Source organism: Rhinolophus hipposideros (genome assembly GCF_964194185.1).
Source record: "Rhinolophus hipposideros genome assembly, chromosome: 6".
NCBI classification, from domain to species: Eukaryota; Metazoa; Chordata; class Mammalia; order Chiroptera; family Rhinolophidae; genus Rhinolophus; species Rhinolophus hipposideros.
In genome coordinates, this window is record NC_138052.1 from 46535524 (window position 1) to 46560739 (window position 25216).

General features: G+C 36.4%; 1 protein-coding gene and 1 pseudogene across 2 annotated transcripts in view; one reads left to right on the plus strand and one right to left on the minus strand.

Annotated features, from left to right (window-relative positions):
* Positions 1–1731, minus strand: part of LOC308498533 (interferon-induced protein with tetratricopeptide repeats 1-like) — a 67395-nt pseudogene extending 65664 nt beyond the window's left edge. Inside the window, exon 1 of the transcript in view lies at positions 1601–1731. The product of the transcript in view is annotated as an interferon-induced protein with tetratricopeptide repeats 1-like (transcript). The remainder of the gene's footprint in view (positions 1–1600) is intronic.
* Positions 1587–25216, plus strand: BBS5 (Bardet-Biedl syndrome 5). Its single transcript, XM_081052047.1, has 12 exons — positions 1587–1788; positions 3983–4065; positions 8142–8207; positions 8892–8941; positions 9073–9200; positions 12255–12390; positions 14759–14854; positions 17421–17483; positions 18923–19057; positions 22339–22422; positions 23427–23450; positions 23601–25216. Exons 1-12 carry the CDS (start codon positions 1730–1732, stop codon positions 23700–23702), a joined length of 1026 nt encoding a protein of 341 aa, XP_080908173.1. The 5' UTR covers positions 1587–1729; the 3' UTR covers positions 23703–25216.

A 25216-nucleotide genomic window follows, 5' to 3' on the forward strand; every position in this document is an offset into this window, starting at 1 on the left:
CACCTCCAATGGCTGGAGCCCCACATCGGTGACTTCTGGATCACTTTGGCAGCACAAACCTCCATTTGCCTCAACGAGCCTCCCCTCTTCCTCACTAAATCTGGTTTCCTGCAAGATGACACCCCCACGGTCCCAGCAACGACCTCCAGCTCACAGCTCTGCAACTCCCTTATCTGACCACAGCAATTCTGGCCTGCCCACTGGGCCATCTGTGCATATGCAGCTATGGGAGAGACACTTTTCACTGTATAACTTTTAGATGTAATTCTGACTTAGTGTATTACTGATTGAAATTTTTTTAAAACTGAAAGCACTCATGTTACTTTTTTTTTTTTTTAATCTCTTATGGGCTTTGTGTTACCAGCAAGTGCTTTAGGCATCCAAGACCTTCCACAATTAGACTCCAAATAATGGGACTGATGACACCAAGGGAAGCCATCACCACCATCCAAATCAACTACCTACCTTGAACTTTGGCCCATGGGCCAAATCCAGCCTACTGCCTGTTCTTATAAATAAATGTTTATTGAAACATACAAAAAAAGATAGCAAAATAGGGGAAGAAGCCTAGGGTGGGGAAATAGGATCATGTTTCGTTTTTTGGTTGACCTTCCTACAAAGACCCCAGTTGAAAGAGGGTAGTTTAAATGTTAAATCAGATTCAATGTTTTGGTAATTACTTGAGGTGGCACACTTTCATTTCCTGAATTGAGACTTTGGACTTTGCAACTTGATCATTTGGACTTTTTATTAAGAATGACCAGAAAAGTCTTGCCTGAACTTCATGCGGGGTGAAAGGAGGTTGCCCTTCACGTGCGTTTGAACTTTGAGAACCATTGATATAAGAATTGTCATGTCATTAATGAATGCCAACTATAATTTTATGTGTATAATGTGATGGCTCGGTGTGAGGTCGGGGTGGTGGTGGATGGGGGGAGGGGGGTTCACGGTGTGAGGGATGTAAAAATAAAATAAAATAAAATAAAACTATAAAAAAAATAAAAGAAAAGAAAAAAAAGAATTGTCATGTGTTGGGGAAAGGAAACCCTTTGACTCATTCAAAAAGTACTTTTTGAGTGCCTACACCGGGCTAGGCACTGTTGAAAGAGAACGAGATAGATCAGGCCCTGTCCTCAGGGTGCTCAGAGTCAAGTAATAGAAGGATGAGGGCCCGCCTCAGTTTACATTTGAGCTGAGACTTCAGCGGCAAAGGGCACGTTTGTGCTGAGATCTGAAAAAACAGCCATCCAGACGGAAAGTGGGGGCCCTCCAAATGCTCTGAGCCCTGCCTGGCTGGAAGGTAGGCAGAAGTAGCGAAGGGGGTGCAGGGGGGGAGATGAGCTCTGATTGGTGGGCAGGGAGAGATGCTCAGGGAGCCAGATAAGGAAGGTAGAGTTTTAAGTCTCAGTTCTTGCAGGTGTAGAGAAAAAGGGGAGTGGGTAGAATGGCTTCAGCGTGTGCGTTTGCTAAGACGGTCACTAGCATGTCAAGCTCACGCTCCTGCGCTGGGGTCAGCGTGGCTTTTCTAAGCCGCCAACCCGGGCCTGGAGCCTTACATCCGCTTAACCACACGGCAGGGCAGGCAAAGCGCCGAGCCTACGTCGAAGAAGCTTGGGTCTCGGCGCCCGCCGTAGACGTCGGGACGGAGGCGGCCCGTTGCCTTGGAGCTGGCGAGACGCCACTCGGCCTCCAGCGCTGCGGAGAGGGCGGGTCGCGGGCCTCCGCCACCATGTCGGTGCTGGACGCGCTTTGGGAAGATCGGGATGTCCGCTTCGACGTGTCCTCCCTGTGAGTCGCCGAGATTCCCTGGGGGCCCGGGAGCCTGGAGAGGGCGCCGCGGCGCGATTTCAGACTCGCGCGCGGAGCCTGCGCCCCGCCGCGCGCGGCCCTCGCGCGGGTGGGAGGTTTGCGTCGGTAATCGGCCCCTCGTGAGACCCCAGATTGGCCCGGGCACGGCGGCTCTGCTGAGGCCGGCGTGGCCTCCGGGACGTGTCTGGATTGCACGGTGTGGATCCCGTGCCATCTCTGGCCCCGTCCTGGCCCAGGGACCTGTCGGGAAGCTGAGCCCAGACACGTCGGGGACCACGCGGGACCCGGGCGTCCAGCACACCCAAGCGAGCTTCGGGTGCCAGCTTAGGTGGGGAGAGGAACGTAGGGCGAGGGACCCAGGGAAGTAGGTTCTAGAACTGAGCTGGAACAACGACACACACTGTGAGGCCTTAGCCGAGTGACTTCCCTGTCCTATGCTGGAGTCCCCTCGTCCGTAAAGTGAGGGGGGTGGGAGTGAGCATTCTCCAAACGTCTTAACCACACAGACTGTTTCCGTGGTAAGCGTCCGTCTACTTATTCATCGGAATCGCCAGCAGGAGGAGGGAGCCTTGTTTTTGGAAAATTTCACCTTCTAAGAGAGAATCGAAAAGCCCATTTGGATATTAAGTGTTGGAAAAGCTAGGGTTCTTGGGTTAACGGCATGGAAACTTCTTAGCCACTTCTTTTGATTCCTTGTGCTGAACAGAACCTTCTTAGATGGAAAAATGACATAATTATTTCCCAGACTTATTTGTGCCTTAGCTCTTTTAAGAAGTTATGAGGGAAGGGAATTTATCAAAGTATAAACCATAGTTCTATATCGCACACATTATGTGACTCTTACTGTTATTCTTGGAGGGGTCTGAATCCAAGAAAAGATCCATCTCATGAATGTTTTCAGTTTATTAAATATTTATCAAATGCTTATTATGTGCTAGTTACTACTGTGCTAAAGAGACACAAAAATAATAGGAAATGATTTCACTCTACCCACCCCCATTCGAGTGCAGGAAATACACATAGATAACTAACTGTGTGATAAATGTGATAAATCCTGGGGGGAAAAAAAACGAACAAAAAAATTGAGGGACCATGGAAACAGAATAGTTAATTCTGCCTAGCGAAGGCCTCAAAGCAGACGTAATACTTGCGCTCTGAAGAATGGGCAGGGCCTTGTCAGGGACAAAATGAGGAGAGTATTCCAGAAAAAAAAAGAAAAGAAGCAGAGTCTTGGAAATAGAAACCTCATTGACTAGAAGGCAGGGTCTGGCAGGTAGAGGATGGAAGTACAAATAGAAAGGTAGATTAGCAAGATTGTGAAATGTTCCGCTGAGGATTTTAAACTGCATTTTCTAGGCAGTGGGATGACTTAAAAAACTTTTAAGCAGGGAAGTGATATGACCTTGTCTGTATTTTCAATAGATAAATAGAAAATATGTTAGAAGCCTCACCACATATTCTGCTAGATTTTTGGTGGTTTTCTTTTTTGTTTGTTTTTCTGTTTTTGACACACTAGAATGCATTCTATCAGTCAGCAAACTATTCTTCATTATTTTTTTTTTGTCTCCTGTTTCTAATTGTGTGCCAAGTCCTAATGGTGCTTTCCTTTAACCTGTTCATTCTGTAACTGCCTGAGCTTCTTTCCTCTACTCGGAAACCTCTGGAAATTCTTCACTCTACGTGGGATTAGACACAACCCTATCAGACTAGCATTCAGGTTTTCTCCAAAATCTGGTTCCTCCTTATCCAACTATATCTCTCACTACCTCTCAGAATGGACCTTCTTCTCCAGTCAGGCCAATCTTCCCACATTCCCTTATCATTTCTTATTTCTGGTCTTTAATCATTCATTCATTTTCCTCTGTCTCTGTGTCTGTCTCTCTCTCTCTCTCTCTCTCTCTCTCTCTCTCTCTCTCTCTCTCTCTCTCTCTCTCTCCTTATCTCCCTCCCTCCCTCCCCAAAATTCTACCTCTCCTTCTAGTTCTGGTCACTCCAGGCCCACTGATCTCTAGGTTCTTGAAGTTCTTGAAGACCTTATTTTCAAATGCATGAGGATTTGGTACTATATTATTTATACTGTTGGCTGTTTTATAAGCATATATCTTCTCTCCCTAACCAGATCGTAAGCGTGTATGTTGCAGCTTTAAAATTAAAGCCTTTGTATTTATTTTAGACAAATGAAAACAAGACCTGGAGAAGTCCTTATTGATTGTTTAGATTCAATTGAAGACACCAAAGGAAATAATGGAGATAGAGGTGAGTATATTGTATTTTATATTTCTGGTTTAATTTTCAAATATTAAATCATACTAGCTGGAAAATGTGATGTAGCATTATATGTAAATGTAATTGTGAGAGTGGGACAGTTAAACCCACATAAGACTTTTCTCAGACTGAAATGGAAGAAAAGGTAGGTATTAAACCCATAGCCTGGCAATACAGGTTCTCCCTCAAAATTTTGGTCCTTTGGAAAGTCCTGGTTCTGACATCAGCTTTATCCAATGTAACTGTTAAAACTCCAGGAACTCTGTTTGCAAGAGTCATGGGATAGTTCTGACTTTTGGATCTGTCTCCCAACCAAAAGAATATGGGGTAGTGGAACATATATAAGTCAGAGCTGTACTATGTGGGTCCATGCTTCCTTTTAAGAAACCAGGAGTAATGCCCAATTCCCTAAGACTGACACCGAGACAAAAATATGTGGAGCAAATTTAGTGCTCTATTGTGAAGTCTATTCATAGGATAAGTACTGGAAAATCCTGTGAGATATCTCAGAATGTCACTGAGGAGCAGCCAGGACTGGACTCTAGAGTCCCTCCCAAACCAATTTCCCTAAGGCTGGAACCTTAAAAAGTCCAGGCTGCATACAGCAGCCGTACAGGGAGCCAGCGACCAGTGATTAGCAGGTCTTAGAAGCATCACTACTGTTCTTCAAGGAAAGTTATAGGGGATGAGGAGTGGGCAGTTAATCTAAAAAGGTTTTGGGGAAGAGGGGGGTTTAGTATGGTGGGACATAAACCTCTTATGGAAGAGAAAAGTGAGGAAAAGGAGCAGACAGGATGAGTAAATCCTACCGTGTTTCCTCCAAAATAAGACCTAACTGGAAAATAAGCCCTAGCATGATTTTTCAGGATGACATCCCTGAACATAAGCCCTAATGCATCTTTTGGAGCAAAAATTAATATAAGACCCGGTCTTATTTTCGGGGAAACACAGTAGAGACGGAACAGTAACCCTTACTGGCAGGATATGATCACTGCAGCATTTTGAGTGGCCGATTGCTCTCTGAGCCTTTCTTCTCATCTGCTCTGGGATGATATGTGAACGGAGGTTCATTTGTGGCGCTTATTTCTCTGTGATGGGAACCTGACATCACCAGCTACAGGCAGATCCTGTCAATGGCTAGAGCCTATCTTTAAAAGAATGCTTAGATCACATTTCTGATATGCTTTCTAGTATCAGCCAGGCCAGGTGAGAATGAGGTATGAAGATCTAACAGCAAAACAAGAAGTCTTAGTTTGTGAAATAAGAACCTCTAGGTGGTCAGATCTTGACAAAACCTGAATTAACTTTAGTAAGCCAAGAGAAAGCTTTGTTCGTCTCATCCAGATTGGCAGGATGTGACATCTACAAGCCCAAACAAAGAGTATGGGTACTCACTGCGTACAGAATCCTATATACTAGCATTTTGGAGTAGGGAGGGCAAAACATCTCCCTGGCCAGAAATCTCCATCACAGTGCCTGAAATCTTACCATTAATAAAAACCACTGTGTGCACACATCTCAGGAACAATTCCTCAGAAAATGGATTTTACAGGAGTGTGCAGAGCTTCTGGGAAATAAGAAGGTAGAAAAGGGAAGGGGAATCCTGCCTTCCAGCCATCTCTCTCCCCTCCTTTTCAGAAGTTTGAAAATGACCAAGTTAAGGCATTGCCACGTTCAGGAGACCCCATGTTAAAACTATAAATACCCCAAAAGATTAGCACGTTTAATGCATTTCAACTGTAAGTACTCTGACATGAAATTAGCAATTCAGATTAGTTTTGCGCAGTGAAGCTGTATGTATGAAGCTTTAGTATCTAGGAGATTAGGAGAAACAGGGACAATTATATTTTGGTGTTTGGGAGGACAGAGAGAAAAGCCCATGCCTGGAACACTGGTTTTGGAGTTGTAGGATGGGGTCCTTTAGCAGAACAAAGACATAAGCACATGCTAGAGACGTGTAGATGTGCCGAGAACAGAACAGGTAGACAGAGTCGATCAGTGGTTTTATAAGGCAAACTCTTCCCACGCCGTAATTTTTCCTTCAATCCTCTAATAGAAAAGTATCACAAAAAAAAACCACAAAAAACCAATAGATGTCCTGGGCTCAGAGCCCAGATATAATGTTACTTAGATGAAATGGCATAAGGAAAACATAAATCAGTATATCTATAATAATAAAATAAGCCATAAAAAGCAGTTTATAAATATTTAAAAAATAATTTTGAATGTTTACTATTTGCCAGTCGTTGTTCTGAATCTTACATAATTTCTGTAATCTCATTAACACAAACAATAAACAAAAAACGAAGTAGAAGCTTTTCTAATTTTTTTTCAAATAAGGGAACTGAGAAACAAGAGGTTATTTAACTTTTCCAAGGTCACATAGCTACTAAGTGATGAACCAAACTGCCAACATTTCTTTCTAAACTGCTAAGATTACATTATTCTCTTCTCAAAAATGTTCAGTTCTCCCCAATCCCAATTCTAAACCCCACCCCAACTCCACTGCCTCCATTGCTAACAGATTTAAGTCCAGATTTCTTGGTCTAGCAGTGAAGAACTTCTAATTTGTCCACAGACAGCCTTTCTTGCATGTGCCACTGTCCTCCATTTGTCCCTCCAGAGCCAGCTCCCTTCTCTACCCCTCCCACTGCATCAAAGGACTCCCTGTGCACTTCTAGCTTCCGGTTGGAAGAGCCATGGCAGAAGATCAAAGGGAGACAGGAGAGCGAATTCTGAGTATTTATTCCCTGGGTTCTTTCCTCTCAAAGCATTCAGCTCTTTAGGATTCTTGTTCTTCTGGCTTTGATTAACTGCGATCCTTGTCTTTCTGTGCCTGGGATGGCGTAGGTCTGCTGTACTCACATATGGTTCCTGACACCCCATCTATACCTTTGTAATAAGTCCTTTTGTACATAACCCGCAATTATCCTAATTTGTGTATGCCACCTCTTTTCTGTTTGACCCTGACTGATAAATGCAATGTTTACTCTTCTATGATCTGTGTGAACCTTCCACTCTAACCAGGCTGGGTTACTTATTATCTGTCAAACTGATCATGGAATGTTCCACAGCTTCCCTTGAGAACACTCTCCTTGATTTTTGGAATCTCTTATCCCATCTCATTCCAACATTCATAAAGATGTAGTTTCTCTAGTTTTAGACATTCTAGGGGTTTTCAGGGAGGAAGGAGTATGACCTGGCTGTAGATTACACATCAAGAGTACTATGGTTATAATTTTTTGAAGAAATGTTGTGTTAAACAAAGTTAAGAGAGTTTTATTTTAGGATATCTCAAAGCTATCCTAATATGCTAATTGTATTATAACTTTCAAAGACGCATAGTTTACCATGCTCAGATTTACTTGACTTTTTTCCCTTTGGATCATCTATGTGGACTATTCCATAGGACACACTTTCAGAAATGAAGTTTATCTAATTTTGTATTTTAGTGTAAGAACATCAATCTGAGGCTATGAATGAAAGGCATAAAGCCTTAAACAGACTTCAGCCGAGCTATAATTTCTTATGATCAAAAAGGTTTCTCACAGCAAAAAACAAAATTGGGTATATAAGTATATGGCTCATTTAAATGAGAACTGCTAAGAGAGCACTCAGATGGCAGAGATCAGTGAGTATATGAGAGTTCTTGGAGAAGTGTGATTTCACTGAATGGCTTTGTAATTATATACTATCCCATACTCATTCTCAGCTGTACACATATACCTGCTGGGATCCCCACCCCTCCACCAAGTAGCTTCTACCAAAACAAAAACAGTACCCAATTCTCTCCTCTATCAGTTTGAGTCAAACCAAGATGTTGGCAGTGAATACTTATATCCCTTCTGTAGCTATCAGATTTGTTTCTCTGGGATTCTGAACCATACATTGTATACCTTACATAGGCTAGATATGCACGATAAATATTTTCAAGTAATAAATGTATGAAAAACATCTATGGGTATTGCTGCTGATATTGGACCAGAAGTTTCATGTCCACCTCATTCTGTACTGCAAAAATGGGTCCTTATTTAAAGTAACCTATTGTTTTATTTGTTTTCTTTTAGGCAGACTCTTAGTGACAAATTTAAGAATTATCTGGCACTGTTTGCCATTACCCAGAGTCAATCTTTGTAAGTATCTTTGTTAGATAACACCAAAGGAAGAAAAAAAAAGCTTTGTCAAGTGATCTTGCACAGTGACTTTTGATACTAAAAAAAACTATACTATGAAATATGTGGAAAACTTTAAATAGATAAAAATTGGAGAAATCCTAGACTAACCACTGCATCATAATGCAAAAGAAATATTTTCCAGTCTGTCCGTTTTGTCTTTGACATACGAGATTAGTGTTTTTGCATCAAAAGATTTTTGTTTGTTTTTTGCTTGTCCTTGACAACTTGCTATATATACCCCGTTTCAAGGAATCCCAAAAAAGAGAGCTCTACATGCTAATACAAGTCCAACCTTTTATTGTGTTAAATTTTTTCACTTATTTTTTTAAAAGTGTTTTAGATTATCCAGCTAGACTTTTTTTCTTGATATAGTGATGCTAGGATTTTCAGTAAATAATACTGTACAGGTTTTAGAGATGTAAACTTCCTATGTCCCATGTTATGTTTGTTCAGAGGCAGAATTGACTTTCTACTTCTTTTTATTATTTAACTTAAATTTGTAGTTATTTCATAAAATGTTTAAAAGTTGTTACTTTTATGTTTAATTTTTAAAACTGTTAGAAGTTAGAAGTTCTGTATATATAGTTTTTTCTCACTTTATTGTATCATGTTCTTTAAATCCTTTTTGCTTTTGAATTTTAGCTATCGGTTACAACTGCATATTGAATATCACAACAAGGACTGCTAATTCTGTAAGTCTGAAAAAAATCTTATTGAAATATATAGTGAAGAAACATTAGATAGTTGAGATTGATGTTTGTTTTCATTGTAAATGAGAAATTGCTCTTAAAATCTGAACTTTTAAATAAATTTGTCCTTACAGAAATTACGAGGCCAAACTGAAGCTCTTTATATACTGACAAAATGTAACAGTACTCGTTTTGAGTTTATATTTACAAATTTGGTTCCTGGAAGTCCTAGACTTTTTACTTCTGTGATTGCAGTACACAGGTACGATAATATTTTGTGGATTACTGAATATTTTAAAGATAATTCTATGATATAATGGTTTAGAGAATAAAGTTTCAGGAAAGTGGTGCTATCTTCCTCCAAGCTTTATTGCAAATATCCTGAAGATATATAGAACATGTTGCATTATCATTTAATAAACAATTTGAAAGTTATTTATGAAACAGGTAAGACTACTGAAGATTCATAAAAATGTCTACTGAAGATTATTAAATTAGCAGCCAAGGTAGTTACAGGGAAATAGAAAATTCATTTCATGTAAATAACCAAGTTAGATCATTCAGTTAATGACTTAAAAAGATTATTTTCCTAACAGTAGAAGGCATGTTTGGGTGTTTTCCCAAAGAGTTTTGTTGTTTTGTTTTGCAGTTGTTTCTTGTTTGTTTGCTAAATTCTTCTCTTTTCAGTACCTCAGCTCTTTTTTTTTTAAACCAGTCCTAAGTACTATGATTTTTTTAAAAGCTTGACTAAGATGACAGCCAAAATAAATACATACACAAATTTATACAGAGACATATTTATTTATGTATACCGGAGGTGCCAAAAAATGTATACACATGACTTGTATTCTTCTTTTGCTATTGGTATATATTGAGTGTTAGAATCTTAATACAGTGTTTTCCTTTCTTAAAATGTGTATACATTTTTTTGGTACCCTTTCTATATACTATTTTAATTTGCATTTCTTTTATTATTAATGATGCTGAAATTTTTCTTATTTTTTGCTTATTTATAGTTTTCTATTGTATATTTCTTCATTATGCTCCTATCAGCCATATATGTGGCAAATGTATTCTTAGTTTCCTAGTTTGTTGATTTTTCGTTTTGTTGATTTTTAAAAAATCTATATAATGGTATGATTTTTTTTTTTTGAGATATCATTGACATAACATAAAATTTACTATTTTAAAGTTTACAGTTTGGTAGTTTTAGTATTAGGTTGGTGCAAAAGTAATTGCGGTTTCTGCAATTTTTTTTTAACCTTTTATACTGCAATTACTTTTGCACCAACCTAATATATTCACAAAGTTTTGCAACTATCACTATTACCCAATTCCAGAACATTTCTATCACCTCAAAAAGAAACCCCCATAGCAGTCACTCCCCATTCCCTCCCCTCTATCTCTTGGCAACCACTGATTTACTTTATGTGCCTATGCATTTGCCTATTCCAGACTTTTCATAGAAATGGAATTTTACAATGTGGTGGCCTTTTATGTCTGACTTCTTTCACTTACATGTTTTCGAGACCCATCCGTGTTGTAGCCTGTATCAATACTTCATTCATTTTTATAGCTGAATAATATTCCATTGTATGGACACATAATTTTTTTAGCCACTCATCAGTTATTAGACATTTTTGTCTATTATGGATAGTGTTGTGAACGTTCATGTATAAGTTTTTGTGTGAAAACACAGTTTTTAGTTCTCTTGGGCATATATCTAAAACATAGCTGTTTATTTCAGTTTACTTACAGAAATAATATAAAATGAAGGTTGAAGGCAGCATGGAAGCTACTTTTCTTTAATAGTATAAAAATTATATGTGTTCCCCCCAAAAATAATTTACAGTATAAGTAGTTTCCATTTTTCCCCCGGGTTAAATTTGATGATTACAACAGTAAAGCAAATTAAGATTTATAAGCTAATGCTCGAATCCTGCTTTTTCACAGTTTATATATTAGAAGGTTAATTAGAATAAATAATACATTTTAGAATTTTATTTTTAATAAAAATTTTTAGAATTTTTAATAGAATTTTTTAGAATTTTAATAATAAATATAATTTATATGAATAATTTCTAAAGTTATTCAGGCTAAAAAAAACCTTTTGGTTTTATTAAATAGGTAAATTAGCCTATATTTTTGTGGCGTAAAATTAGAATTAACTAATCAAAAGTTAAGAATTTTCCTTTTTTTTACATGGGTAATTTTCATTTTATTTTACGTTTTCACTTTTTCTTATGGAATATTGCACAATATATAGGGTTAAGAGAACTTAGTAGGTGGTAACTGTCTACACATTTAGTGGCACGATTAAACTAGGGACAGAAAGACATGTATTATAAAACTTGCAATTGGAGGGAAAACCATTTCAGGAGTGAACTGAGGTCCTTGGTTGCTGACAGAATGCCCCCTGGCTTTCAAACACTAAGTCTTTGTCAGTATACAAAACCAATTGTACAAAATCGCTGTCAGGAGAAACAGTAGCAACAGGATGTATTAAGTTATTGGCGCGCGTGGGGCCTAGCGTCTGAAGGGAGCAGGGCTGACGGGAGGCTGGAAAATTCAGGGTCTAGAGTAGAACAGCGGCCTGGGAAAGTCAAATGGTTAGTGCATTCCTCAAAAACCCTCATTTCCAAACCAGTTCCTAGGATATGCTTTTCTCAAACAGACGAATTTTCGTCTGTATTTGTTATTTATCAATAGGGAGACGTGGAAAGAAAGCAAATTTACAGGGATTACACACACACACAAACACACAAAATCTGTCCTAGAGTCCCTTTTGGAGTTAGTACAGATTCATTCTAATTTTCTGTGTAAAGGTAGATGTGAGCATAATGTTTTCAGGTTGCAGTGAGAAAAATAATTGCACTCTTATTTATGTCAAAAGAATAACTGTGTCTTTGACTAAAATGGAAATGAAGGGAAGCATTTTGATAGAAACAATAATTTCCATGTCTGTTACAAGCATTGTGTTTCAGTTTGAAAGAAATTCTGTGTCCTCTCATTTGAGCTGTATGATAGATAGATAGATAGATAGATAGATAGATAGATAGATATGCATATATATGTTGACTTAAATATTAGACATCTGAAAATTAGGTTACTGAGATAAAATGTGTAAATACTACACTAAAATAACAGTCTGCAAAAGACTGTAGTAACCAAAACTTACTGAAAACATTTTTAATTTACTGTAATAATTATTTGAGTGATGTACGTAAGTACTAATAACTGTATGTTTAGTAGGTAAGTAACCTAAGAAAACTACATTTTCAGTTCGAGTTAGCCTTTTGTTTGTTCTCTTTTACAGAGCATATGAAACTTCTAAAATGTATCGTGATTTTAAATTGAGAAGTGCACTAATTCAAAATAAACAACTAAGATTATTACCACAAGAACATGTATATGATAAAATCAATGGAGTATGGAATTTATCCAGTGACCAGGTATTGTGCAAAAAACTAATGAACCTTTTGGGGCACTGCCTTGGTATTCATTTTTCCATTTATCATTGCATTTGTATATTCATTTAACTCTATTAAAAATAGCATTATACCTCTTGATAAATTAGCATTATAGCTCTTGATATAAAATAATATTCTGATTTTCATATATTTATGGTTTTGTCCTTTTAAGCAATATTTGTTCTACATTGAATTTAGAGCTGGAATGAACCTTAGAGATCATCTACTTCAGTCTCTACTCACTGACAGATGAAAAACTCAGACCCCAAAGAACTAAGTGACTTCACACATCTAGTTTGTCCCCGAGCATGGTCTTCCCTCTATACTACCCTCCACACTTGGTAACTTATGCTAATGGAGAGAGCCATGGGGTGGACAGTCACCAAAGCCTTTTTACTTGGTCTTTATGGAATTAAACATATAATTCATCTGGTGACTTTGACATCCATTATTGTAACTTTTCATTTGCTCTTGAAATTATAACCAGTTGAAACATGTAAGCAATTAATAGTTGGACTAAGTAACACATCAATTTCTAGAGAAAAATTTGTCTCTTAATAAGAATAGTTTCCAGCCTTTGTGTTACAGTCTAGATTAGACTGATAGCCACTGTGGTAAAGCTGTAGCTTTTAAATAAAGTGCTTCTTGCTAAACATCGAATCATAAACTTAAATTGTAAACACGCTTTGCCCAGTTGAACGGTCTAGTTTTAAACTATGATAAAGATTCTACATATAGGATATAGACATTTGAATAACTCCTTTTCATCAGGAGTCAGCGAAGTTTATTCTGTAAAGGACCACATGGTAACTATTTTAGGCTTTGCAGGCCATATAGTTTCTGTCCCAACTTCTCAATCCTGCCGTTGTAGTGTGAAACCAGCCACAGACAATATAGAAACAAGTCAGCGTGGTTGTGTTTCAATAAAACTACTATGGACACTGAAGTTTAAATTTCATACAGTATTCATGAAATTCATGTCATGAAATATTGTTCTTTTGACTTTTTCCCCAACCATTTAAAAATGTAAAATTTATTCTTAGCTTGCGGGCCATACAAAATGAGGTTGCAGGCCAGATTTGGCACGGACCATAGTTCACCGACCTCTGCTTTAGGTCATAGCTTAGATGTCACTTTCGAAGGACCCTTCTATGTGTTCCTTATGCAGCCTATACTTATTATTACTATTACTACTCTAAATTATTACTACTCTAGTATACAGAGCTTGTCTATACCTCCACATCAGAGTGTAGACTTTATAACCGTAGGAGTGGAATTACTCTGTTCATACTTAGATCCTTACCACCGAGCACAACACCTGGCATTTTTAATTTAATTCAGATGTTCCAGGATTATCAGCTATATAATTTTATTGAAAATAGGGATGCTATTGTTAACCTACCTTATGTTTATTGAAAAATAATAAAACAAATAAAATATGCCATCCCATTATTTTAAAAACTCTTTAGGACTTTTTGCAAGTTCTCTTTTTCTAAAATAAACAATGACATAAAGAATTATTCCTTATAAAGTTAGAGTTAGTATTTTAAATGGGACTTGGGCTCAGAATAATAGGGGCTAAAAATTTTTTTATGACAATTTTTTGCAAGATGAGAGTGGAGGAGGAAATATATATACACACATTTACTTAGAAGGCTTTTTAGGTTTTGGATTTGTGAGATAATGTTTTATGTGCAACCTCAAAATATAAAGTAAAATCCTCTGGGTGTCTGTGGTGGGGAGGAGGTGAAGGTAGAGGTGGAGAATGACAGATAAATAATAGAGGCAGGTAATTTTAGTGCCATGTTATTATGTCTTGAAGATTTTTTTAGACCACTTGGCTATCATACTGGGATGATTTTGAGAGATGTTGAGGGGCCATGTAACTGGATAACAGTTTTGATCTATACTAGTGTGGAAGAGCCATAAAATATCTCTTGTGAACTGATGGGGGTTATCACATGTATTTTCTCTCTCTCTTACAATTCTGTTGCCTTGACTTTCCCCAGGTTTTGAGTAATAGTCAGAATAACGCTTGTAGAATGCTTAGTTTATGTCAGACACTGTGCTATGGGCTTTATTTACATGGATTATTTAATCAGATCTCCATTTTACATTAGACACAATGTGCCAAGAAGTTTGCTCCTGGGCCAACAACTGGTAAGCACTGAGGGTGTAATCTAACTGTACTGCCACCTCATGAATTATGAAGTCAATTAATACTTCATAACATTCAATTCTGATATTTCCTGCTACTCTGATCATCGAATTTATTCTGGTGTTTAGAAAGTAAAGAATAAGGATTCAAACAAATGACCGTTGATGGATCCCTCATTACTCTTTTTTACAGGGAAATTTAGGAACCTTTTTTATTACCAATGTGAGAATTGTGTGGCATGCAAATATGAATGACAGTTTTAACGTCAGTATACCATACCTGCAAATTGTAAGTGCATGTATTTTGATGCCCTAATTGTAATGTAGACTAAATAATTTCTACTCAACAGTTAATAGAACTTTGGAATTAGATGATTTCTCCTTTGTTAAGTGGCAGTAGTTTAGCTGAGAGCATACTTTTAAAGTGTTGATGATTGATTATTTCAACAAAGAAAAGACCCAATTGTACTTACTACATTCAAGGGAAACAGCACTATTATCAACTTGCTATTAAGAAAGAAATATACTAGATTCTAAAAATGTAAATAGTTTTCATACAGTTTAAGGTATATTTTCCTTAGATTCCATTCAAAGGGCATTAGCTGCTTAAGTTTTCCATAGCCTTTTCACGAGGCGGATATATGGTTATTCCTTGGCTATGGCTTCAGCACACTGCTCGACACACTTTACTTGGCTCTCTTGCCACTTTCTGCTCAAACTTTTAAAGGCAGAATGAAACCATTAATTCTGTGAATGAACGGTTTTAATTGTATTCAGATACATAATGTAATACAAACTGGATTCACGCTACATCTTTGGTGAAAGAAATGAAGATGCTTTTTAATGATGATAACGGTTTTAGCTTAAGATCCAGAATAAGAACTAACTACACCTAAGACTAATTTGTTTTGTCGGCACATAAAAGTGGTTCTTTTTATTCTGCTGCTGCTGCTGTGGATAAGTGTGTGATGTGGTGAAACAAACAATAAACTCCAATAAACTGAAGAATTTCATTTTATATTAAATATATATATATATATATATATATATATATATATATATATATATATATATATATAGGACTCTAGTACAAATCAGATGGAACAAAAAAAAACTTAATGAAAATCCTGTGAGGTTACCCTATTATCATCGTCCCATTACAGGATATAAGTCTTCTTAAGACTAAGCAGTTTCATTAATAAATATTTATGGATACAGTGTATATGACGTCTGGAAAATGTCATTTTTTATGAGACTTCTTGGCCTGTAAGAAGGATAATTCTTTGCAAAATATTCCCAAGCCGATCTTTTTCTAAATTGTTTAATTTTTGAGTTACTTTAAAATATCTGATGGTTCATTTGCCAGACACTGAGAGCCTACTCTGTGCTAGATACACAATCATGACAATCATGAATCGGTACTACACAGTTCTGGTGGTACTTCAAGGAGCTTTAGTCAGGCGGAGAAAAGCAATACATTAAACAGAAAAATCACAGAATCCCATAGGAAGAAAATTATTTCTGGCCATCTTGAAGAAATATAAGAATTTATAATCATGGCTGGGAAGATGCGACAGAGTCTATATGGTAGTCGATAAATCAGCGTTTGTTTTGTTCATTACTGTCTTACATTGTATGCACAGTGTTATAGCTTGCCTAACCTCTATTATGCTGAATAATTGGAGTAGTAAGCAACCTTGTGATTTCTATTCGTCAGATTGGCTACTTTTTGTTATTTGAAAATAGAATTGCCAGATACAGCTTCTGGAATGAATACAGCCTGGTCCAAACAACTTGCAATCTGATATCATCACAGTCTGTCACTGTGGCAGTCATATTCTGACTTCAGCTCTACACCTCCACCGTTGCCCTGACCGCATTCCTATAGATAATATATCAATATATATCCTCTTGCCACTTGCTGTCTTACCAGCCTGTGTCGCCCAGTCACCTGGTTAGATTACCTGTTGACATCCAGGGTGCAGTGCTCTATGGTTCTTAACCAGGACTGTGTGTACCCTGGCGGGGTACAAAGCAGTCCAGGTGAAAACCAGGTTTTCATAACTGTTACCGTTTAGTCAGTCTGTGTCCCCCCCCCACACTCCCTCCCCCTCTCCTTTCTCTCTCTCTCAACTTCCAGTGTCCATCTGTCTGGATTTCTGGTTTGTCATCAGCTACCACAGATTACCCCTCTCTGGTTTTTGGTCTGCTGGTCGTCATGTTCTCTAACCCCACTAACAAGTACATTTTGTGTCACTTTCTAAAAGTCCTGCCTGCCACTGTACTCTACGTCTCCTTCCCTTCTAGGCCACTCAGTGTCACTGCTTAATCCTCATGTCACACTTACCTGTTGATGTTAATTACATTCGATTTATCCCAGGATTCCTTGCTGCCTGGTGATGAAGGCCCATAACTTATTTTATTTTAATAAGTGGAATGGAGAGTCCTTAAGAAGTTAGCCACCAATGGTGTAAGAAATAGAAGGCACATGTGAACTTTAAAAAGTAACGCAGCCTTAGGAGCCACAAAAGACACTGGCCCTACATAACTAAGACTGCTGGCCTTTGGTTTAAAATATTCAGAAAAGTGTGACTTCCTGGAAGTCAGAGAATTTTGTACACATTTCAGAGATGTCTTCTTTGTATTACTGCCTTACAAGTTTGCCATCTATTTCCAGTTTGAAAATTTTCATATTTGATCATACTTGATCTATGTGGGAGTGTAATGAAGGAAAGAGGGAGAATTCTGTTCTTTATGTAAAGTAGTTGTGCAAAAGTTGAAAAATTTGTGTGAAAAAGTCACTATTAACAGATAATAAAAACAAGCCTTTTTTTCCTTTTTCATTTTACATCTAGCGTTCAATAAAGATTAGAGATTCAAAATTTGGTTTAGCTCTTGTCATAGAAAGCTCTCAGCAGGTAAGATACTTTATATTTGTATTCATTTTTAATATTTTAAAACTACGTAACAATCTATTTTTAGTTTTATTTACATAGTAATCAGTTTATATCCAAGAATAATATTAGCTGTAACGTGAAGTTATTTGAAGAGTTTAAAGTCATATATTGATTATCCTCGTAGAAAGAAGCCTGCCTATGTTTCTTTGTTGGAGGGACATAATCATTATCATCCTTAATGATTGTCATGTTTAATGACAGAGTCATGTCCCTGTACTTTTCATGCATTATCTCAATCTTCACACAACCCTATGAAACAATCACTATTTTTTCCACATTTTACAGTCAAGGAAACTGGGGCCTGGAGAATTTAGGAACCTTGCCCATGTTCTCACAACTAATAAGTGGTGGGGCTAGGTCTGACTGATGAACAAGACTGTGTTTCAGAAACACAGATATATACAGACACACATCTGCACCCTATTTGAGATTTTATGCTCTCACACAGATTATATTGTATGTAATTATAAACTGCTGTGCCCCTTTATGCCAGGTTTTTAAGAAATACACCGAAATAAAACATTTACTTTTTATAAAATCACTTCTTTTCTAAATTCTAAGTTTAAACATGACTGTGTACTGACTCCTTTCCCCTGGCCTATAGATTATTAGCTGACATTTATTGAGTATTTACCATGTTCTAGGAACTGTTCAAAATGTCATACATATACATTATTTCATTTAATGCAACAACTTGATAACCATTTTATGATTAGAAAATTGAGGCTTAGAAAGATAATGAAAGTAAGTTTTTCAGCATTACACAACTAGTAAATTTGTTGTAAAACCAGAATTTGAACCCAAAAGCATATGCTCTCAACATATGCTCTTACCTATTACAGTATGCTATTTAATTTTTTAACACTCTTCTCCAACAAACTGTCATGGTCAAGTTTATTTCCTAATTCTTCAAGGAGATACCCGTAGGTAGGCCAGTCCCTTAATTCTTTTAATATGTAGTCTACTTTTCATGGTCTAGCTCAAGAAAATCTTAAATCGCTTGGCCTCAACTCTCCAGTGTATTTTTTTAAGTCTTGAAATATCAACTTTGATATTTACGTATGAAATGATGTGATATCTGGATATTGCTTTAAAATAACCCTGAGTGGGTGAGGGGAAGAGATTTTGGGGGGTAGGGTAAAGTTACAGATAGAACATAGTTGGCCATATTTTGTTACTTGTCTAAGCTGGATGATAGCTACGTGGACCCTTACTGTACTCTTTTTTTCTATTTTTTTATGTATTAAATTTTCCTTAATAAAAATTTTAATTAAAAACGAGCTTACATATTGTGCTCTGAAATAAGGACAGTTGGAGCTATAATTTATCATATACTTAAATACCATTTCTCAGCCTTGTTTTTTTGTGTTTTGGGGTTTTTTTATTATTTTTTCTTGTAGAGTGGAGGATATGTTCTTGGCTTTAAAATAGATCCTGTGGAAAAACTACGAGAATCAGTTAAGGAAATCAATTCACTTCACAAAGTCTATTCTGCCAGTCCAATATTTGGAGTGGATTATGAGATGGAAGAAAAGGTAATTTGTTCACTGTGTGAAATACAGTATTTACTGAATTGTTACGCAGTCTATAAAATTCAGATATAAAAGCATTGTACACGATTTTATTTTAAACTATGTTTAAAATGATGAATATACAAACTCTGCTCAGTGAAGTGAAGTATTTTGAATATCACTCCCACATGCCTGCACTTTGCCTTCTTCATGATTTCGGTTTCTGCACCAATCTCCTCTCCAAGTACATCAGTTCTCTTTGACTTTACTCTTCAGCCTCTCCAGCTGGGACCCTTGTGTACCCACCAGCCACTGCATTAGAGATGTCCTCGCTGTCTGCTCCATCAGCGGTACCCTGGCCACAGGCTCTCCCTGGTGCCCTCACTGATTGCTCTGTCACAGGTTCTCTTGCTATCTGTTCTTGTGGGCCCCCACCCTGTTGCTCGTGTCCTTGTCATCCACTCTTTCATCAGCGTCCCTGCTGGTACTCAGCAAGTTGAGCCATATCACACATCACATACATTACCTATCTCTCTGCTCCTGCTCTGGGACTACGGCATGTGACCAGAGATCAGGAAGTAGGGCTGGGCAGCGAAGTGCAAATTCACACCCTCTGACTTCAGCCAGGCCCTTGTTGCCTCGTAGTGCTCCTTGTTCTGAATTTTATTTCTCTCCCTGCCAAATCCCGTCTATAGGTCCCTTTCCCCTGCCAGCTGAAACTTTTCTCTGGGTTATTGTTATTGTATTTCACATATGCTCCATGTATTTCATCTCCTTAACCATCCTCTTATGTTTTCTTCCCAGCCTACCCTTTTTTCAGCATTCTCCCTTTCACTCCACCTTCTCTGTGTATTCCTCAGTAATGTCACTTGTTCCTCCAGTTTCTTCAACTTGTACTTTCATAGATGACTCCAAAATCTGTCTACCTGATCTTGTCACATACTCTCAGCTTATCGTGGTTCCAAATATTCTTGGATATTTCACATAAATGAGCATTCAAATAACATAAATGGAATTTCTCATTTAAAAATTTACCTTAATAATTGGGTAAATAATTTTCCAAGTCCTTAAAATACACCAGGACTTGGTTGAGTATCTTAAATTTGGCATACCTAAAATGGCATCATTTTCCTCAAAAGTAGCATCCTGCTGATTTATCTATTTACTACTTATTAATATGCATTTTTTAGCATTATCAAGGTTAGCTGTCCTCAAAACCTTGGAGTTTTCCTTTTTTATTTTCTCATTATCTTATTTTACACATTCAGTCAATTATACCAGTCTCTTCTCTGTTCCTAGTCCTTCCTTTCCGTACAAACCTGACTTCAATCCCAATCTCACCATTTATGTGTGACCTTAGGCAAATCTGAGGTTGTTTCCTCATTATAAAATGAAGATGATCTCTCTTACAAAGTTATTGATCATATGCATAAATGCCTGGCACCTGGGAGTCACTGAATATGTTCATTCTCCTACCCATTCTCTCCCCACCTTTCATTTCTCCTCTCTTCCCTTTCTTTGGCCCCAAAACATAATAATAGCCAGCCCTAATAGCTCACTCTGTCACCTCATATAAGTACCTACTCCAAAGCTACCTCTTCAGGGAGGTCTTCCCTGACTAGCTGGGCTTGCTTGCTTTATTTTTGGTAACACTAATCAGTCTCCTCTACTATTAATAATCTCCATGAAGTCAGGGATTTTTGTCTATTTTCTTTTTTTTTCTTTTTTAAATTAAAGTTTATTGGGGCGACAATTTTTAGTATGTCTATTTTCTTTAACCACCGTATCTCCAGCAATCTAAACTGGCACATAATAGGCTCTTAGTGAATATTCATAGTTGTTGAATGATTGTGTTGAACACCTACCATTTACCATTCACTGCTCTAAGAACTTTATATATATCATCTCATTAAATCCTCCCAAAATACTGTGAAATATTATTATTATTATTATTATCATTATTGTCTCACAGGTAAAGAGCCTGTGAGATAGGCTGTAAATAGGTTAAATTACTTGCACACAATCACACAGCTGTGAACATGGTTGAAACACTGAGGTTAACCTCAGATTATGGAATCAGGTTACTGTTTTGTGAAGCATTACATTTGTACCCTCAACCCTCCCCCACCAATTACCTATAAATAAAGTCCAAATTCTTTGGGCTGGTATTAAAGAATTTCAGTAGACTTCAGTCTACCTTTCCCACCTTATCTGCACAGCCACAGTGTCTGGTTGTGCATGTTGTACACTGCCCAACTCTAGAGAACATTGTTCACATAGACTTTATGTGAAGGATGCTTCCTGGTGTTGTTCAGTACAATAGCCCTTCTTGGATCCTTCCGTCTCATGAGACTCTTATGTTATGACCACACTGGATTATTCACCATTCTCCAGCCTATCCCAGGGTTTCTCACCTTTGTGGATGATGATACCCACTGTCAGGAATACCCTTTCCCCTAATCCTACCTATAAAATCATCGTCATCCTAAAAGCCTTAGATTACATGCCAACCTTTTCTTCGTGAAGGTTTATGGGATTCACAAGCCAGAAGTTGTGCTGTCTCCAAACTTTTATTATCATAGATACTGCATTTGGTACAGCATTTGTTTGCATAGGTTGAACCATATGATATTAATATTTGACTATTTTCGAATTACAAAAATGGTAATTTCATATGGTTCTACCTAATATTTAGTTATTTGTAATTGTATTTTATCCTTTGTTCCACAACCACTCGATTACAAACCTTTTGTGGGTAAGGGCAAAAGGTTTTATACCCTTGATAGGACTAGCATAGTGCCTAATACACTAGAGATACTTAAATATTAGAAAAATGAATTAAAATATGAGTATTGTATTTTATTCTGCTTTACCTTAGGAATATTCTAAACAAATCTTAGTACTTTTCACAAATTATTTTAATGACTACTTTGAGGAAAACTGAAAATTTGTTATTATACAAAATTAGTTTTTTTAACTATGTGAAAGAAAATCAGATAAAGTCCAATGGAGTTTTTTCTTTAAGGATATCTCTAAGTATCATACGGAGTATGTGTCAATTTGTCATTTTCATTCTTTTGATGATAGTGACTTTCAGATTTAAAAGCTTAGGTTAACTGACTCATTTTATTACTCCGGTTAGTTTTAACAGAATATGTTATGCAAGGATTTTTATAATACTTGAGTAGTTTGTAATTGTATTATCTTTTTAAAAGTACTTACAATTCTCGCAGCACATTTTACTAAAATTATCTGTTTAATTAATATTGTCTCTTTGATGCATTTTAACATCTATTGATTTTCAGCCACAGCCCCTTGAAGCTCTGACAGTTGAACAAATTCAAGATGATGTAGAAATAGACTCTGATGATCATAGAGATGCTTTTGTGGTGAGCATCACACAGGAGAGCTACTAAGTTTCCTGTGGGTTTTTTCCTAATCTGAGTCATGTTTTACTAAATGATGATTTAAGTGTGTAAAACACCATAGAACTTGAGACTTTTGAGAGTATCTTAAACATGAGCTGGACAGTAATTTTCTTTTAACTTAGAGATGGTGTGTGTGTGTGTGTGTGTGTGTGTGTGTGTGTGTGTGTGTGAAAATATTTTTAAATTACCAAACTGGGAAATAATTTGAGAACACATTTATTCAGAAGATTTCAGATATGTGAAAAGTTTTTTCATACCTTAGAATAGAACATGTTAAATATAGTTAACTAAGTTAATTTAAAATCTACTTTCTATAATTAATTTTTATGAGATGGACTTCCCTTCAATTTTAGGTATATTATCTTAAAATGGGTATCTATTTGAACAGTGAACTTTCCTGTTTCTTAATTTGTGTTATTTAATTAATAGCCAAAATAATAATAATGTTTACTTTATATTGTGGTCCATGAATCTGACCAGAATGGCCCTCTGGAAATAAATATTTTTAAACAAAAATGTAAAATTAGTATAAAATATTTCATTATAAACTACTACTACATCTTAAACTATATGCATTTGCTGACACATTGAAGCACTGATTGTTTTGTATTGCCAGCATCTTCTTCTAAATGAAAAGGAGGGAGGAAATTTTATAAAAGGATGAAATTTTATACCTTCTAAGTCATTTTTATCTCTATTCAAGTTAACAATGCTAATTAGACACTAATTACAAAGCACAATTTTTAGAGCTTCAAGCATAACTCTTGAAGACTTTAATAATTATTGACAGAAAAAATGAATTCTGCTACCAGCACTGTAAAGATAGTTGAGAAAACCATTAGACACATAACAACAGAATATTAAATACGTTTAGTCACAGAATTGTTCTGAAAATTAAGTATCCGTTCTTTAGCCCACTGACCTATTATATTGGTATGTAAAAGATAATTTTCTTTGTCTTACAGGCTTATTTTGCTGATGGCAATAAGGTAAGGATATTTTACCTATAGTATATGAAAAAAACTTTCTATTTTCTAATATTTAGTATTCACAAACTTATGTGAAACCTATTTTTTGTTTTTTTCCTCTTCCTTGCCCACCTTCTCTGTTTCCATCTCATCCTTTTACCTCCCAAAAAGCAACAAGATCGTGAACCTGTATTTTCAGAAGAACTGGGGCTTGCAATAGAGAAATTGAAGGATGGATTCACCCTACAGGGACTTTGGGAAGTAATGAGTTGATCTTGAGTTGAGCTGGATTTCTTGAAAGATATTTCAAGATTAAAAATAGCAGTCACCTGTTATAAGGCATGAAATAATTTTTACATTTACAGAAATAGCTTTTAGGAAAGAGTTTTTTAAATGATTAAGGAAAAACTCATTTATCTAAGATTTTACTGCCAGTTTTCTAAAAATTATATTTAAAATTATAATCAAAATATATCTGGTTTGTAAATATGTTTATTTTTTACCTAATACTTGTAAATTACTAGTCTGCAGATACTAAATGACTGTATCATGTTGGATTTAATAAAGAATTTATGCAGCACCATTTAATGTTTTGAAAGTATTAAAAGAATAAGACTATTCTTATGGAATAATCAAAATACGGCTTTTAAAATTACAAATATATGCTTTAAATATATTATCACATAGCTCCAAATGTAAGCCAACCCTTAACATAACTTACAACCCTTAAACTTGTCATTTTTAGATGATCATTTCTGTAAAAACTAAAAATTATAACTAAATCTGGAATATATCAACTCCTATATATCAACTCCTATAAAGTTTTGGGCACTGTTTTGTAAATAATTTCTATATAGTTTTGGCAAGAATACATTTATTTTGTAAGTAAATCGTTTTAAGTATCTTGTAAATAAATAGTTCATTTGACTTTCTCCTTGTTTGTATTCATTGAAAATTCTTTGAAGCTTTCAAAAATGGGATATTATTTTCAGATTTTTTTGGTTAGATAAGATTTGGTGACCCCTCTGGCCATCAGTGTTTTTTGCCACTGCTTTGGTATAAATTAGTATCATCAGGAACCTTTGTCAAATCATTGAAATTAGCCAATGGAGCCCTCTTTCCATAGAGGGAAAAAAATGAGTGTATAAAAGCATTTAAAATAAGGTTCAACTGTATTCACAACCATAAACACATAGTACAACCAAATGCTAACCTGAATCTAATAAACCAATGAACAAAGCTATACAGTGGTTTCTTTACTTAAATAGGAAAGGATTTCTACATTTTTAAGGGATGGGATTAGAATAATCTATATTAGGGGGGAAAAAGGATGTTGGAAAAATGTATACAGGTCACAAAATGCTACCAGGACTATTGTTTAGTTTTTCAAGCAAAAAAAAGATTTATAAAATTGCCAAGTAGTAAGGAAAAGCTCAAATGTCATATAGCTTTTGCATCTGACTCATTAATCTTTTTAAATGTTAGGTGTTACGTGTGGAGAGAAATGAGTCATTTATTGTTTAAACAAGGGAGCAGCTGTTATTTTTCTAGCATGTTAAAACCTTAGTGGCATCTATAAATGGAAAAAGAGTCAATGAGCTCTTCTTTCAGCTGTTGTTTTAGCAGCTGACTGTACCACTGACTTCACCATGATGTAAAATAAGAGAAAAACCTTTACTCATGGATAGTGATCTTGAAGTTTAAAAATACATAATTCTCTGATCTACGTATGGGCATTCCTTCATTCAGCAAATAGTATGGAACACCCACAAGGCCCTGGAGCAACA